The sequence below is a fragment of the Pelophylax lessonae genome (genome assembly GCF_965119305.1).
Source record: "Pelophylax lessonae genome assembly, chromosome: 6".
Lineage (NCBI taxonomy): Eukaryota > Metazoa > Chordata > Amphibia > Anura > Ranidae > Pelophylax > Pelophylax lessonae.
In genome coordinates this window covers 179,781,031-179,800,309 of record NC_138773.1, presented here as the reverse complement: position 1 = coordinate 179,800,309, position 19,279 = coordinate 179,781,031, and the positions used below count along the sequence as shown (strand labels likewise).

General features: G+C 39.5%; 1 protein-coding gene across 3 annotated transcripts in view; it reads left to right on the top strand.

Moving 5' to 3' along the window:
* Positions 1 to 19,279, top strand: part of GLS (glutaminase) — a 195,120-nt gene that overhangs the window by 72,941 nt on the left and 102,900 nt on the right. For all 3 annotated transcript variants that reach the window (XM_082260717.1, XM_082260719.1, XM_082260718.1), the window contains exons 5-7: positions 8,577 to 8,656; positions 15,589 to 15,752; positions 17,952 to 18,010. In XM_082260717.1, the coding sequence (XP_082116843.1) occupies positions 8,577 to 8,656; positions 15,589 to 15,752; positions 17,952 to 18,010 (303 nt within the window). The remainder of the gene's footprint in view (positions 1 to 8,576; positions 8,657 to 15,588; positions 15,753 to 17,951; positions 18,011 to 19,279) is intronic.

Below are 19,279 nucleotides of genomic sequence, written 5' to 3'. Positions count from 1 at the left end.
TATTTTTCTTTGATCTAGCGCAGTATATACCTGTTTTTATTTAAAGCTCTAATTGCTGGTTCTCTCTTGGGCTTTGTGCCTCTGTTATCAGCAAGAGCCACTTCTGACAAGCTCTTCAACACATGGGATAATAGCAGCTGCAAATTTGTGTAAGGGAGGGTGTTTAGAGGTAGAGAGCTTGTCTATTCATAATACAGCTCTGCATGTTTCTTTGTTCTTCTGCCTATGTGGAGTGGGGGTGTGTGCACTTCCTCCTATTAGCTCTCACACAGTGTAAGCCCAGACTCCATACCCACCGCTATGTGCTGCTTAAACGGGAAGATAGGTTTTTAACACTTCTATCCAGAGCAAATTTTTTATGATTACATGCGAGTTATAATTTATATAGAAAAAATTAACTGTGAAGGTTGGCCCACGCCCCAATATATGCAGAAAACAAAAATCTAGAGATAAAGTAGGGGTTTCAAGGCTAGTTGGGAGAAGGAAGACCAGAAAACCAACACCTTAAAATTAATTCATTTATTAATATATCTTAAAAGAAGGTTTGTGTGTAATGAGGGATGTGCAAAGAAACACATAAGACATCCCTCATATATTAACCAACATATTAAAAGTAACAGCACAGAAATATATCCCTGTTAAGGGAACAATACATGCTGATGTTGATGCAAGAAGTCTTTGATGATATTCGGTTTGTGGGTCCCAATGAGCCAACACGTTTTGCATCAGGCTTCGTCAGGGCCAGAGAGACCGAGCAATACCGATATTTCTGCAGTGTACAATTGTAACAGGAAAAAAAACATTAAGTAATACATAATAGCAATGTTTTATATACATTTTAATAAAGCTTGATGTTATTACACTATCGAGCCCCTTTCTTTTGTATGGCACCATTGGAGTTTACCTCGATTGACATCAGGACTAGTTTACTCTCTCCTGGCTATATCCTTGGTCACTTGCTGGAGGAAGGATTGTTTATCTAAATGGCGCTGTGATGAGATTCATACAGGCTGTTTTTTACCAGTGTTCTGGTAAGGAGATAAGTGTGTCACTGTCGTTGGATCACTGGGGTGATTGCAGATTAGCTTCACATCTTTATCACTTCACCTTCCTGTGGATTCTACTTTGGGACTTTATCTGTTATTATTTATGCCCTGATTACTGATTATTTATGGAATATTATTTAATACTGTTTACATTTCTTTTGTGATTTCTAGTGGTCACTTTTTTATGTATACATCATTTTATTTGTTGCTTCACTGAGTGTTTGACATACAGGCACTATTTCTGTTATTCATTTATTTTTAATTCGGTTTTTTGCACATTACCTACTGGTTCATATTAGCGCAGCTTTTCTATCTATTTATTGTTTCTTTGGTATAGTCTCACTTATAGCTGCTGCTTTTTCCTTTTTATATTTAGCGCAGTTACACGATTTTATTTTTTAACACAATATGCACTTTCAAAAGGTGTAGAAAGGGAAAGACAGCAGATATACAAGTATAACTTATGTAGGAGGATTTGTTTTATCTGTGTGCCATCTGAGGCTGTTCACTTTACTGGGTATAGGAAAGGGTTTACAAACAATTTAAGATAAAATATTTCTGACTTTTCAACCAATTTAACCTGCTTTTATTACAAACTAAAAAGTGTCTGGAGTTCGCTTTGAAGGGGACAAGCAGAGTTGGTCTCATCAACATGATTATAGTTCCTAAAATCCTCTTTGCTGCCACCAATGCACTTGCCATTAAAAATGTAAAGGCAAGATTAAAGCAAATTTTTAATTTTTTTATTTTAGATTTGCGTAGTGTTGAGGGTTTAGAACCCTTGTCTGGTCTTTTATTGCTGTCTGTCCCCCTCCCCTCACTCTTATTGTCCTGATCACCAATGTCATTGAGAATAACATTTTTGGGTAAATCCATAATTTTTAGTTGACACCGGAGCATGAATAGAGGGGAAATCTTCTAACGAGGACATTTGTTTCTGTGACAGCTGTCTAAAGAGATTTTTCCTCACATTGGAAAGATATCTTCCCCCCTTTCTGTTGAGTCTACAGGGAGGGAAAGGGAGACCGATGGCAGAAAAAAAAAAAAAAACTTGACAGTGTTTACCCTTTTCCTACTCTATTCAAAGTGAGGGGAAAAAAAGTTTTGGTCTAAAGCAGACATTTCCATCCCTTTTCTCTAAATTGTGCCTAAAATTCTTGCACTTCTTGTGGATTATTGGTTGGGTTGAACTACAATAGTATAATTTCTTATGTATATGTAATGGTTTGACCGTATATAGATACCAATATTTGTATGAATTCTATGCCCACAAATACAACCCAAAAAAAAAGGGGGGGGGAGGATTGCCAATGTACTGTGACTGTATTATATTGTATTGGTACATTAAGGATTTTAAACAATAAAAAAATGTTCCTGATTTAACCGCTTGCCGACCGCCGCAAGTAGATATACTGCGGCGGTCAGCCCTGGCCAGGCAAAGTGACGTATATATACTAGGGATGGAACGATATCAAAATCTCACGGTACGATACAATTTCGATATTGACCTCACGGTACGATATTTATTGCGATATTGTGGAAAAGCTCATGGTATTGTTAAATAGCTCATGATAGTGTTTGTGATGATAATAGCGAAAAAATACCGACATTTATTCTGCTTTTGCCAGTCAACAGGCAATTTATTGTTGTATTTATGGATCCATGACAACATAAAACACTGATCACATAGTGCTTTTAAAGTGCAAGTTGTAGTCAGGAACATCAATATTCTGTATAGTAATATTTGGTTGCATAACTGATTCTTCTGTGCAATGTTCAAGTTAAGAAGCAGCTAGAACAATTGTAAACAAACAATAGGCAATTCCCTTTAAGTGCAAACAAAGATCAAGTTAATTTAGGTTTAAATGTGCAAGGCAAATAAAGGCAGCCTTTTAAAACTGGTATTTAGGAACATAACTTAAACTTAAATAAAATAGTCAGTCAAAAAGCCTTTAAAAAAAACACTGACCTATCATTTTAGCTTATGTTCACGTTTTTCATCAGAAAGATCAAAATATCTACATTGCAAGAAAAAAAAAAACAGTAAAAAAAAATCCTTAAACTCTGGTCTATGTAGTTAACAATGATTTGTTCCGCGGGACTGTGTTTATTCCTCTTGCTTTTTGACGGACACCTGTCCTTTTAATATTGTAACCCAACCACGACGATATCGAGACGACCACGACGATACGATATCGCGATATCTTCGATATCGTTACATCCCTAATATATACGTCACTAGCCTGTGACCGGTTTGTGAGCCAATAGCGGGCGAGCGCGCGCCCGCTGCAGCTCGTTCACGGAGGAGTCCGCGCGTGTGACCGGCGGACCCGATGTCCGCCAGTCACACTACGATCATCGGTAGAGCGGGAGAAAGGCGGGCGGCTTATGTAAACAAGCCGCCTGTCATTCTCCCCTGTGTAAAAATGGAGATCAGACGGTTCTACTATGTAGAACCGTTGATCTCTGTTTTTACAATAGGAGACCTGTCCCACTACAGTTAGAAACACGCCCCTAGGACACACTTAACCCCTCCCTCTCCAATACAGTTAACCCCTTCCCTGCCAGTGTCATTTTTACAGTAACAGTGCATATTTTTAGCACTGATTACTGCAGTAATGTCACTGGTAACCCCAAAAATGTCAGCCAAGGGTCCGATCTGTCCGCCGCAATGTCGCAGTCCCGCAAAAAAATCGCAGATTGCCGCCATTACTCGTTAAAAAAAAACACCAAAAATGACAAAAATCTTTCCCTTTTGTTAGTAAACGCGATAACTTTTGCGCAAACCAATCAAAATACGCTTTTTGCGTTTTTTTTTTTTTTTTTTTTTTTTTTTTTTACCAAACATGTAGCATAAAACAAAATTGGCCGAAAATGTTAAATTTTGATTTTTACATTTTTTTTGGGGGGGGGGGGGAATTTCATATAAAAAAATGTGAAAAATATTGTTATTTTTGCAAAATTTACGCTCTTTTTTTTGTTTATAGCGCATGATCAAAAAATCGCACAGGTGATCAAATACCACCAAAAGAAAGCTCTGTTTGTGGGAAAAAAAGGACGTGAAATTCGTTTAGGTACAGCGTTGCATGACCGCGCAATTGTCCATTAAAGTCACGCAGTAAAAAATCGCAAAAAAAACCCTGGTCGGAATGGGGGTAAAATCTTCCGGGGCTTAAGTGGTTAAAAAAAGAGAGTTGGGTGAGGTCCACTTTAAAATATACTTTCAGCGCATCAGTTTCTCAGCAGATTTCTTTGGCATGCCAAGTGACGCAAGCTACATTGGAGGGTAAAGCTGGGTTCATATTCGTGCATTGTGGGAACATTAAAAAGATTGCACACTTTTCCACAATGCACAAAAATGTGAAGCTCTTTTGCAGGCATGAATTCTTAACCACTTGAATACCAAACACTTTCACCCCCTTCCTGCCCAGGCCATTTTTCAGATTTCAGCGCTGTCACACTTTGAATGGCAATTACTCAGTCATTCAACGCTCTACCAAAATTACATTTTTAGCATTTTTTAGACAGATAGAGCTTTCTTTCTATGGTATTTAATCACTGCTGGGCTTTTTTTTTTTTTTTGGCTTTTGTTTCGGTTTAAAACATTTTGCAAATAAATAATCTTTCTTTATAAATTTAGGCCAAAATGTATTCTGCTACATTTTTTTGGGTAAAAATAACCCAAGTCCGTTTGTATTTAGTCTGTGTAAAAGTTAGAAAACGAAGTTATATTTTTGAAAATTGGTCAGTCCTGATGTACCGACTGCCCATCTCATTTCTTGAGGCCCTAAAATGCCAGGACAGTACAAATACCCCCAAATGACTACTTTTTGGAAAGTAGACACTCCAAGGTATTTAGTAAAAGGCATGGTGGGGTTTTCTTTTTATTTTTTTATGAGTTGTAATTTTTTTGTCAAATTTATTTGGAAGATGGCAAAATTTTTACATACTGTGACCAGCGCAGTACAGTGTCACCACAGTGACACTATACTGCTTTAGGTAGGTGATCAGGAATTTTTTACACTATGATTGCTTATTACAGTGTTTTTACTACGTACATCCAAAGAGTGAACCTTTTGATCACAAGCTGATGGCTGCGCTGCCATCAGCTTGTGTGGGTTTTATAGAGCCGACCACTGGCTTCAAAGTGAAAGTGATGCGACGGCTCCATAGCTGCCGGCCGTGCGGTGCCCCCTCCCACCTGCGTGGTTCCCGGGCTGTTGAATGCTTACTGACGCCCAGGAACACATCCGCCGGCGGGGGGAGAGACACTGCAATGAGACCGAGGCAAATCCATGCCTCAATTTCGCATGCAAACCATGAAACCAGAAGTGATGTCACTTCCAGTTTCATAGGCACACTTTCCTGGCCAATATAATAAGGGCACATCGCTAACCAAGCCGATCTGTGGTGTGATGTCTCCAAAAAGAGTAGCTGTCACCTGCCCAATGCTATCACATAGGGATTTAGGAGAACTCTGCCTTACAAACTACTGAAGTCTGACTAACAAACTAGTTACCAACTACTGACCTCTGCGTTAAAAACTACTGAATTGTGTTTTACAGACTGCTGAATGCAGAATTCAGTGGTTTGTAGGCTGAGTTCAAGTAGTTTGCAAGACAGATTTTAGTAGTTTGTAAGGAAGAGTTAAGGTGTTGTTAAGGCAGAGTACAGTATTTGGTAACGCAAATTACAGAGTTCGGTAGTTTGTTAGGCAGAGATGTCTGCCTTAAAAACTACTGAACTTCGCGTTAAAAAATTTTGAACTGCAAACCATGCATTCAGAGTTTAGCAGTTACAAACACAGATCAGTAGAAAGTAGCAGTTGTGCATTTTATCAGAGACCCTAGGGGGCGATCGTTGCAATTTTGTATGCCACATGATATTTGCACAGTGGTTTTACAAACACATTTATTTTTGGAAAAAATACACTTTAAAGTGGAGTTCCACCCATTTTTGGAACTTTAGATCTTTGTAATCCCCTTTAAAATGGCTTTTACCAATGGAAACTTTTTTTTTTTTTTTTTGCTAGTAAATACCTTAATTTTGGCTTTATTCCTCCTCTCCTCACTTCCTGGTCCGATCGGCGATGACGTCGTTCGGCGATCCGCAGTGTCTGCTGGGATGTATTCTACTTGCAGTATCTGTACTGAGCCGTGCCTGCCCCGCCTCCGCCCCGCCTCCTCTCATTGAATTGCATTGTATGAATGTATTAAGGCTGTTCTCTGCCCAGCCTCCGCCCCGCCTCCTCTCATTGAGTTGTATTGAGAGGAGGCGGGGCGGAGGCTGGGCAGAGAACAGCCTTAATACATTCATACAATGCAATTCAATGAGAGGAGGCGGGGCGGAGGCGGGGCAGGCACGGCTCAGTACAGATACAGCTACTGCAAGTAGAATACATCCCAGCAGACACTGCGGATCGCCGAATGACGTCATCGCCGATCGAACCAGGAAGTGAGGAGAGGAGGAATAAAGCCAAAATTAAGGTATTTACTAGCAAAAAAAAAAAAAAAAAAAGTTTCCATTGGTAAAAGCCGTTTTAAAGGGGATTACAAAGATCTATGTATTCCAACCTATTAAAAATGGGTGAAACTCCGCTTTAATGAACTGAAACAAAACACAATATATACCCCAATTTTTTTGTATATTAAAAAAATAGATGATATTACGGCAAGAAAATGGATACCTAACCAGTCACCCTTTAAAATTGCGCACGCTCGTGGAATGGAGACAAACTTCAATACTTGAAAATCTCCATAGGCGACGCTTTAAATGCCTTTACAGGCTACCTATTTAGATTTAGAGGAGGTCTAGTGCTAGAATTATTACTCTCGCTCTGACGTGTGCAGTGATGCCTCACATGTGTGGTGCGAATACTGTTTACATATGTGTATGCGACTTACGTATCCATTCGCTTCTGCGTTCGAGCGCAAAGGGTTGTGGGGGAGCTTTCAATTTTTTTTCTCTTATTTATTTTTCTTTTTTTTTTTTTCAATGTCGGTTTGAATTGTAATTTTTTTTTTTTATCACTTTATTCCTATTACAAGGAATGTTAACATCCCTTATAATAGAAATAAGTATGATCGGTCCTCTTTATGGCGAGTGGGACACTATAAAGGCAATTATAGATGTGGGAAAGACAAGTGCCCCTGCTGTCCTCATATTGCTTGGAGCGATGAGTTTGTGTCAAGCCATTAAAACAGGAGATTGAAGATAAAAGGATTTATTAAATGCAACGCTTAGTTCATTGTTTATTTAATCACATATTTGCTCCGTGCAATATATGGGGAGAACAACTAGAAGGTTGTGGGATCGCCTCCATTATCACATTTATAATCTAGAAAGGAAGCATTCTACAAATGTAGTGAGACACTTTAATGATAAGTATGGAGGTGATCCCTCAGCCTTACAGATATAGAGCATAGGAAAGGTTATTGCCTGGAGGAGAGCAAGGGATGTGCTCGGGCTCCTATGTAAAAGGGAAGTCCTCTGGATATTCCACTTACAGACAAGAATTCCAGGGAGCTTAAACTATGAGTGGGATTTGACACTTTATTATGAGTGACAAGGTATAGGCGGTATTCTGTCATAGTATGATGCAGGGTGTCATGTGTTGGGATTCCCATGGATCTTTTTATATGCAATGTTTTGTACAGATGTAATTTTGAATTGTGCACATATATTTTGTTTATTCTCCCCCACCTACATGATTGTAGGAGAGGGAGATCCATGTGTGGTGCAGTTTATATAGTATTTACTACACATACAGGTTCCTTTTTGTTATTTTATGTTTTTGATCTGCGCTTTGCTTGCTTATGTATTTGGGTAAATGTTTGCTCCCGTGCTGTTTTGTTAGAGAGAATCGTTTGAATGAGGTTTGGGTTCACCTCATGGTGGAGAGCTTGGGCACTTAGCTTAGGAGTAAGCAGTAACACATCGCGCAACGCGTCAATCATGCTTTTTTACACACACACAAATGCCTAATAAAGCTGATCTTTTCAAGAAGTGCAGCCGGTCAGATTTTTGCCTTCCAATACAGAAAAATCCCAGTCGATCCTGTTAAAAATCTTGTGTTTGAACTTCTTGTGGATGGAAATGAAATTGCCAACCAAGCTATCAACTTTCTTTGCTATCTTCCATGAACTACAGACCAACTCTCCTCTATATAATGGAGATGAGGAAAAGGGAAGGTGTTTGTATTCCACTTTAACTTTCCAGTTGGAAAATTATAGGATACAGGTCACTGTTCAGCCAATCAAATGTAATAACAGTACGGCTGCCTGAATATAACAGCCGGCAGTGAAGATTCCTCCATTCATGCTGTTAGCAGGCCACGTATGACTACCTTTAGCTCTTTCTGAGGTCAGGACTGCTGTGAATGAATTTGTATGAAGTAGTGTTTGTTCTATAAAGTAATGTCATGTTTGCCCCATATAAATAGATAAAATGAATGTCTTGGACAATGAAATGAAAATGTCTTCTATAATATTATTAAAAGTGTAAATGCAATATGTAATAATTTCCCAACAGGTTGCAGATTACATTCCTCAACTGGCAAAATTTAGCCCGGATCTCTGGGGTGTTTCCATTTGTACAGTGGATGGTCAAAGGTAAAGTATATTATATTTTATTGCTATTATCAGGTTACAACATGCTTTTATTACTACTTTCTGTTCCATTCTAGAATAGAGGAGAACTTCTGTGTTTACAGTACACAAGCACAAACAACCTACAAATTAGTGCTGCTACTGTATTTATTTAAGAGGTTGAACACACGGCCTTACATTTCGTGTTGCTGAGCAATTCAAAGTATAAGTACATTATTAGCCTTTACAAAGAAATGTGCAAATAGGACGCACGTGGAAATCGATCCCTCCTAAGGCTAGGTTCACATCTATGCAGGTTGCATTTTTTGCACTTTTTGACATGCATTTTTTATTGCATTTTTTTGCTAATAGGAAAGTATGACAGTTCTGTTCATGTGGTGCGTACTCTCCCTGGCACTCAACTGGCATCAAAGTAGTGCAGGAACCTTTTATGTGTCCAAAGTCGCATGTTGAGGTTAAGGGCAGGGCTTAGGCTTAGGGTTAGTGGTAACTGGCAAAACAAATGGGGATAGAAAAAGATGGGGCTTTGCGGGCCAGTGGGAGTAGAAGGATCAGACGCAAAACCAATTGTAAAACCAAAATTACATTTTATTAATATATAAATGATAAAACCAAGCATGGGCTACCATGCATAAGCGATGACAACAGACTAACATACAATAATAAAATCAAACATTTAAAGTCACTCGTAGTATAGAAACATATCCCATAGAGGGATTATAACCAAAAAAGAGCCTGTGTAGGATGGAGGATGGGTCTCAAGCTGGATTTGGTCAATGTAGGTCCCCAGCAAGCCGACGTGTTTCGCTCAAGGCTTCCTCAGGGCCTGAGAGAACATAACAGACCGGTGTTTCTATAAATAACATAAGAGCATAACCAAGTAAGTGTAAGTCAGTCATAAATTTCATAGTACATCATACATAGTGCTATTATATTTTAATTATTTTAATTACACTTGGTTCTGGTTTTGTACTGACCCTTCTTGGTAGTGACTTGTGCTAAGCGACAAGGTTGTAGCGATAGCAGATGCTGATTGGAAAATATTGCTTCCGTATTCACAATATAAAATCTATATAGACGTCAAAGACATATTCCTTGCACTGGATCCAATATATTAAGTCCCAGCTGTGTCACCAGAGGCAGGGCTGTAAATCAAAATACCAATAGGTATATATCTGTGTCTACAATATAACCCACAGAAATTTTAATACATTTATGGCATCATAACCAACCTTCTGGGGCTATCCCCACTGTAGCCTCTTGGGGTAGGTCACAGCCCAAAAGGTGGAAGTCCTCTCCCTGGTGTATTCACCCTTATATGTACATTCGCCCCTATATATGATAAATCTATGGATATGAGGGCATAGATTATTCACTTTCAATGGAGGATATCTAAAACTAGAATACCTCGGTTGCATGAGGCTATCCAGTAGACAGGTGATGAATATTTAGAGATACCATACATAGACAAGTGGAGGAGGGCTAATAAGGATCGCTGTTGGTTAAATGGAGATAGGGATAAATAGATAAACTACAGATCTAGTGGTAAAGTCAGAGATATCTAGCAACGGAGCTGAAGTATTAGCACCCACCTAATATTATATAACAATAGCTTGAACAGGACACAGTTAGTGGTAACTGTTAAGGTTAGGCGTTCTAACTATAACAATTACCGCTAAGTCTATCTCTAACCCTAGCCTGTAATCCTAACATTTTAACCCTAATCTGTAACCCTCACATTTAACCACAGCCTGTAACCCTAACGTTTAACCCTAACATGCCACTTTGGACACATAAGGGTTCTTGTACTACTTTGATGTAGGTTTGGCCGATAATCGGAGGCCGATATTCACTTTTTTTAAATTATCGGTATTGTCCACAAAACTTATCCGATATGACTGATATTTTCTTAAGGTAGGGCCTATTGGGCTGCCTCCGGAGGGGGGGGGGGGGGAATTAGAGCACCATCTGATTACACAGAGCAGGGTTCTTCTGCTTACACGGCGTGGGCGCTGTCATACAAAGTCCCGCCTCCTGGACCGGCTCCTACCTATGATAGACAGCACACTGGTGACGTCTATCATAGGAGACAGTCCAGGCGGCAGGACTTCGCATGACAGCGCCCGCCCCGGGTAAGCAGAAGAACACTGCTCTGTGTAATCAGGCGGTGCTCTAATCCCCATGCACTGGTCACTCTGCATTGGATGGGGGCACCGGTCACTCTGCATTGGATGGGGGCACCGGTCACTCTGCATTGGATGGGGGCACCGGTCACTCTGCATTGGATGGGGGCACTGGTCACTCTGCATTGGGTGAGGGCACTGGTCACTATGCATTGGATGAGGGCACTGCTTACTCTGCATTGGATGAGGGCACTGCTTACTCTGCATTGGATGGGGCACTGATAACTCGGCATTGGATGGGGGGCACTGGTCACTCTGCATTGGATGGGGGGCACTGGTCACTCTGCATTGGATGGGGGGCACTGGTCACTCTGCATTGGATGGGGGGCACTGGTCAGTCTGAATTGGATGTGTGATTAAATGTGCAGAATATCGGCTGATACCGATACTTTTTTTACCAAAATATCGGTATCAACCCTGGAAAAACCATATCAGTCTATCCCTACTTTGATGTGACTTTGATGCTACTTGAGTGCCAGAGAGTGTAAAGTTGCATCAAAATTGAACTACATCAACAGAACTGTCATACTTTCCTATTAGCAAAAAAACCCGCAAAGGCCCTGACTCTTTCCAAAAACACCGCGACTGAAAAATGCATAGATGTGAATGTGTCCCATAGGAAACAATGTTAAATTGACTGTAGTGCGTTTCTGCAAAACACACAAAAAAACACATAGGTGTGAAGCAGGCCTAATCTTTTTAGAGAAAAAATGAGGACAATTCTGGCAAGTCCACAATAGGGTTTCTACAGAAATTGAGATGTCCTTTTTGACTTTGTACATGTGTCTTGTTACCCAGTGGCCTTTGAAAACAAATAGAGGATCTGAGAGAGAACATATTGTTATGGCTTATCGTGCACTTATCCTTTAACCACAGATTGACAGTTGCTTCGTTTGTAGCATGCTAATTTGTGTTGCAGACAAGGTAGGTGTGAATGAAAGGATACATTCAGACAGGTAGCACTAAATTGTTACTTCAGCAATACACCACTATATCTTTTGTTGATAACTTTACCTTAAACACTATAACTTTAGAATAGAGAATAGGGAAGGATTATGAATGCCTATTTTTTTAGACCTACTCGCACACCCTTTTTTACGAGCATTCAATTCCCTCTCGAAACCAAATATTGGCACGAGTAACTTCTCAGAGGCAAATATCTCAGTGATCCCAAAAACAGGGAAAGACCCAAACCTAGTAACTAATTACTGCCTAATTTCCCTGTTTAATGTAGCCCTAAAAATATTCACCAAAATACTAGCTAACCGCCTTGCACTGATCATCAACACTCTTATCGCAAAAGATTAGGTGGATTTTGTCCCAGGTAGGGAAGCAAGAGACAACATCATTAAAGCAATAAACATACATTATTGGCTCACCACCTCCAAAGCTAAGGCTTCTTTCTTTCCCTTGATGCAGGGAAGGCGTTCGATAGGCTGGCCTGGGACTATTTGACAGTGGTGCTACATAAACTGGGCATTCAGATTCGTATACTAAACTGTATTATGGCTCTTTACGCTGCGCCCTAAGCTAAAGTTTTGGATCAATGGTCTCCTATCAAACGCCTTCTCTATCCACAGTGGTACAAAACAAGGATTCCCTCTTTCCCCTCTACTGTTTGTACTTACACTGGAACCCCTACTTAGACGCATATGAGAGAACGAAAACATCAAGGTATAACTATCGCAAATCATCACTATAAAATAGCAGCTTTTGCGGACGATGTCCTGCTCTTCCTCTACGAACCACATATCACCCTCTCCAATCTCATCGAAGACTTTCGTCTTTCAATTTATCTCTAATTTAAAGATCAACTTCAAGAAATCGTACGCACTAAATATTACCTTACCAGCTTCACAATGTAAACAAAATTTCCCTTTTTCTTGGCAATCAGAGGCGATTACGTACTTAGGCATACAACTCCCATCATGATTATCGGAATTATATGCTAGAAATTACCTGCCAATTTTACAGACTATAACTGCAGATCTTTGAAAATGGGACAAACCCATATTTTCCTGGTTTGGGAGAGAGCAGCCATCCTCAAAATGAATGTCATTCCGCGTTTGCTTTATGTCCTCCAGGCAATGCCGATAGTTACCATCAACACACCTACCAGAAACTATGCACAACCTTTTTATGGGGAAAGAAATGTCCACGCATCAGTTATGCTTAACTAACCCTACCTAAGCAAAAAGGGGGGATAGATCTCCCAGACCTAGAAAAATATTATTGGGCATATCATTTACCCAGAATTATTGACTGGCATGCACACGATAAAGCGAAGGACTGGGTGAAGCAGAAGCCTCAATCTCACCCATTCCCCTAAAAGCCACTCCATGGATGACAATTTTTCAACTCCCCACTCCCTTGCAAAAACACCTGCTTATTAAACTGACCATCACCTGTTTTCACAAAGCATATGACAAAACTAAGATCTCCTCAATGATAGTCCCTCTTAACCCCAGTGCGGATGAACCCAGACTTTCAGCCTGGGATGTCCCCAGGCTTTCTGGGAGGAGCGGACTCGAAAGATGTATTGAGAGCACATCGCTTCTTCAATACAGGAATATAATTTAACAAAGACCAACTTGCCTCCCAATTGCCAGCTGCCCATATAGCTCCTACACCACTTCTTTCTAACCCCAGGCTTTTCCACAAACATGTCCTGATCGATTACCCCATTTGAAAGCATATGCTCAAGAGCCACTCCTCAGCAACATGTTATTTCTACAATCTATGGTCTCCTCAGGGAAAATGTGCCACCGAATACAGGGAAAGCATGCCACGCCTGGGATAGAGACTTACCGGTTGAAATACCCCAGGAAGGTTGGAAACGTATTTTCGTATTTTTCATTCAACCCACAAAGGTTCAGCTAATGCTTCCAATCAAGAAACCAACTATAAACTTCTATTTAGATGGTACAGGACTCCAGAAATACTACACAAATATGACGCCTCACATCCCAATCGATACTGGAGATGCCAGCAAGAAGTAGGCACACTCATACACATATGGTGGGAAATACCCACTCCTCCAACCTTTCTGGACTGAGGTACACTCCATTATCCTTCAGGTTACTGCTGACATCCTAGAATATGCCCTGCCACACTATTTCCTGCTCCTTCTTAAGATACCATAAATCGCTCACAATGCATATGGTAAAAGTCATGCATACAAGTGCATTGTAACTCTTCTTGTGTACTTTCTTTAAGAGAATGGTTCACAAGTAGCAGAAATTGAGGAACTGATACACATTGCAAAGGAATCCATTGACAAATCTAACTCAACATGGGCCTGTTGGATCCATTTTCAAACTACAGACGCATATCACCGCACAATGAACATTTACATAGCATTCATATACTCAGCCTGACAAATTATAGACTAGTTGATACACATTTCGCCCTTACCGGAACCATTCATAGCGCCGTTGATCACTCTCCTTTTTCTTGCTTCCAGGAAACTTTTCCCTTAGTTGAGGGTTACTTGTTCCTGATATAGATAGATATTTTATTCTGGTGAGGAAAGGAGAAGGAGAGAAAAGAGAAAAGGTGCCCCCTCCCCCCCCCCCATTGTTTTTGTTTTTTTTAATAGAACTCCACACCACTTGCAGGATAACATTATACGAGAAGAGGCCTCCAAAGAAAAGATACACTTTCTTTGGCCTAATAGGGAAAACAATTAACTACATACACACCCCATACGCCCACTCTTATATCTTCTCCTCGCTCATATTAGTAGTCTCACAAGCCTGCAAAAAGGGGAGGGAAAGGGGAAAAAGAAAAATAAGAAAAAAGATTTTTGAGAAAACAATTCTTCTTTATTTGAGACCAAACCAGACGCGATAACTGATTTCCTAACAAAGCTTTGATCTCTAATATATGGTTTTGATAACCTCTTTACCTAACCTTGTGACTCATTTGTTCGCTGCTATAAGTTAATATAAGATCAGGGCGACAGCCCCCTTGTTTCTATACCATAATGTTTGTATGTATGAAATGTTTGTACCATTGATTTTGTTCATGCTATTAAGAATGCCTGTTGGGTTTTAATTGCTATCCAGGGCTGTACTAAAACGTTTTTTCACTTCATGTCTCCCTGACCGCCACTTCATCAGACAGACAGGAAGCCTGATGGTAATTCTAGCCTTCCCGTACTCTACTAAGACAACAATTTTTATTTCTGTTTCCGTTGTCTGTGTAAGAAGGCCAAAGATGGATTATTTTTTTTCAGCCAGCAGCTTGAAAAAAAAAAAGGAATAGATTCCTCTATCCACACAAGCAGAATATGGAGGAATTCCTCCTGCTTGGGGCATTGTATTCTGACGGGGGACCCGGTTCGGTCAGAATACACTGTATCGGTGTCTGCGAATCTGCGCTGTTTAAAACAGGGACAGCCACACACTGATTGAAGCTTAACCAGCCCCTGCTGAACTAGCTGAATTTCCATCCATCTATGGCCTGTTTTACTGTGTAGTAAGAAGGCCTATCTAGTCATCCTACTCCTTTTATATCCTGACAGGTAGACCCTTAAACAACATAATTCTGGACTGTATATATTACAATATGTGGGCTCAGCTTAACATTTACCATGTTCTAGAAGTTAACTAGATTAGCCAATAATTTATTTTCTAGTTTTCTATGTAGACATAAGGCAGACAATATTGGGTTTATGAACTGAAATTAACGTACCATATGTGCCTGGTTATAAAAGATGTGGACATTAAAAATGTCATTTTTTTTCAAAAGGCATTCAGTAGGTGATACCAAAGTACCATTCTGCCTACAGTCTTGTGTGAAGCCTCTGAAATATGCCATTGCAGTGAATGACCTTAGTACAGAATACGTCCACAGATATGTTGGGAAAGAACCCAGCGGATTACGGTTTAACAAGCTGTTTCTGAATGAAGATGGTAAGCAGTGATGTTTTAGTGTTCAGGTTGGATGTTAGGCTGTTTGATGTGACCTGGAAGTGTATTGCCTGTCCTCCTCCTTCATTTTCTTACTGGATTGTCTTTGTGTAAATATATATGTGTGATCTACACCACCATGCGCCTCTCTCCCTAAAGCCTCAGTTTCTACACATTACAACCAACTAGCAATCCGGTTTCCTTGTCCTCATTCCAGGAACCTGATGAAGGTGAAATCTTATTGATATGCTGTGGATTTTTGCATTTTGGACATCATTTTTGCAGTTTGCCCTTGACAGAATGCACTTATAGCAAACCTTTACTTGGAAAGCATACAGTCTGCCATTCTTGACCACTCTTTCTGAAAATACTAGTTCCCTTCTATGCCGGACAGGTAGCTAGCACTTTCAGTAGTTGGCCAGCATTGGCAGCCTCCATATATTTCTCAGTACAATTTTCTTTTACATATGCATAATTTCTCTCCTGTTCCAATGATGACATATATGACCCCAATGATTACTATACTGAGAGATGCATGGAATCCTGAGGACTTTTAAAATTTAGAACTGTCATATGAAATTTCTCTCCAAGGTGACAAGGGGGGCTAAGGGGACTTTAGAGTCACAGAGAAAATAAATAATTTTCCATACAAATACAAACAATTATTTTACAATAGCATAAAAAAATGTGTTAAACATGATTTTGATCAAACATATTTCCATAAAACACACATACTGTAGATGGATGTATTTATTTAATCCACATGGTATCAACGTATTAGCAGATCTTGCTCAGAAGTGAACACGGCTGTGCGGATGACCCATGTGTTTATCTTTTATAATGAAGGCATGTGTACACTATTGTGCTACTGGAAGGAAGCTGATACTTAACAGTATCACAAAACAGATAGCACTTGATCCCATTTTATGGTTCTATTTCCTCTTAGTGTTTACATGGCACTTGAACATGTCAATTCAACAATTCGGGAAACATTTCTGCCTATGTAGCACTTGGCATGCCAGATTGTATTATGTTAATGTTTAGAAGCTTGAGTAGAAGAGAAAATGTTATCTCCCTAAGCTAAAATGCTTTATTTGCCATAATAATTAGAACTCTCAACGAAGACCATGGTTGTAACGGCAAATAACTGTTATGCAAGGTGGCTTTGGCAGTGGTGGTTAACTTTTATGACCTTGGAGGCCTCAGGTGCAGCCCATGACATCACCAAAGATCCACACATGATATTTAGTTAATGTAATGCTATGCAAAGCTCTCCGATACTACAGGCAATGCTATAGAGGTGGTCAAAGACTGCAGAAGGGAAGTGATCAGAGATTGAACCTGTGTGAGAGTTGTTGGAGGCTCAATAAATACCCCAAGCAACAGTATTAGACTAAAGACGTGTTTCAGAAGACACAGCCCCTTGTACAGCCTCTTATAAAATACTTAAGCAACATTTCATATTTCTCTCTGCAAGATCCATTATGAAAGATCGAAGTTATAAAAAAAAAAACATTAAAAGAAAATAGCTGGACAGCACAAAAAAAGTAATATACCGTGAAAGAAATATACCAACTAAGACACTAAATGCCAGCCTAAAGAATATTTTCCTTCACTGGTCTGAACAAGCATCTAGGTAAAGAAAACACTCCTGTCTACAGGAGTTCATGAGGGCCACACAATTAGTGCCAAAGGGCTGTATACGGCCCCTGGACCCCAGGGAATGATGGGATCTTGGTCAATATGTATGCCTGTAAGAACTGATACAGCAGAACTTCTGTATCAAGCACAATACTGGTTAAGGCCCCATTTACATGGGGGTATAATATCGTACATCTGTGTGTTGGTCGTGTTTGCCTACATCCCCATGCAGGCAATCCCATTCATTTAATCGAATTTAAACTTTCTTTTAATAATCATAAAGGGCATTTTGAAATGACATATTTACATCAAATCGTGTTTCTAGCCACAGCAAAACTAAAGGAGCCTGTGCTACTGTTGCTGAAAATACAAAATGGGAGAGATTATGAAGATTCTCACTAGGAAGAAAACATTACTACTTGGAGTTACTGATTAGTAACTGTAGAGATTGCACCTATGTGATTGCTTGTACAGGGTCCAAAAAATGACTGCCTATGACTAGCTTTGCTTTCATAGGGAATCAATATCTAGGATAATCTTTGATGTATTATATTTTTCCAGAGAAACCACATAATCCAATGGTGAATGCTGGGGCTATTGTGATCACTTCTTTAATAAAGGTATGTTTTATGCTATCAAGAGTTTTCATTCATCTATGTGACAGGCTTCTTAAAGTAAATATATACATTATTTTATTACTTACTAGTTATTCTTGTAATTTGTTTTTCTATTATTTTCTATTTCACAAAAAAAGTAGTTGATAATAGAACTGGTTCATTTATCTTTCTATCCAGTTGAGCTCTGGCTGCTTCAGTTCTGATATAATAGAACTTTAACATTTTCAGCAGCCAATTAGCTGTACATCCTGCAGTTACACATTGTGGCTGTACGGAGTTGGGATTGTATTTTATTTTATTTTTTTTTCATCTGGAGATCTTTCATTCTCACCTAATGCAGAACAAGAGGTTTTGCTCTTGCTTTATTACAATGTTTAAAGGCCAGCTAAACCACAACTGGTGCTGCATTTTGGTCACCAGGGCTACAGAAGGAGCTTTATTTGATAATTTGTCAGATTTACTTAGAAGAACTATGAAAAAGATTGTTTAATTTGCTGCTGTTTTGCACAGAAATGAAAGGAAAGCTGTCATATGGAAGACCTAAATACTATCATTGCTGACCCATTCTGTCTTTTTCTGCATGAAATGAAATTTACCTGGCTCTTATGCTATTTTATGTAGTTAAAAATATACTTCACAGCTTGAGCTTTTTTAAAGATTCAACCTGGCTTCCAGTAGGCTAAGAGGTGGCTGAAATACGTTTTTACCAAGTTTCAGAAGGGTTTCAATGTACATTGAAACCCTTCTTTCAATGTACATTGAAACCCTTCTCTACATTGAATCAGGAGCTCAAATTTCCGGACACTTAGCATTTTAAGTATCTACAACCTAGAAATGAGGTTAGGGTTTTGTTTGGCCTAAGATATTTGGTTTTTCTCTACCCTTATGATACTCAACTAATCTCCAGAATCTATGGGGCCCACTGGAATAAATTTTCTGTTCCTACTTTGGCACAGCTGGATCTGTAAGAAATAAACTACAGTATTTTAAGAGGTTATACTTTGCTCCTGCCCATCTATGCAAAACGGGCAAATGGAACACCCTTGTTTTTCACAGATGTCGGACAAGGACAGGCTTAATAGTGAGAAAGAATGTTTGTGAGTCCAGAGGTCTGTATTTCTATTGCGAATTTGATTTTCATGGTTGACAATAAAAGTACAAAAATGCATGAACTAAAAAGAAGTGCTGCTGTCCTGGGGAGAAACTGATCTGGCAAGCTATCAGAGTATAGGCTTGTACACACTATAAGAAAATTGGGTGAACATTTTTTGT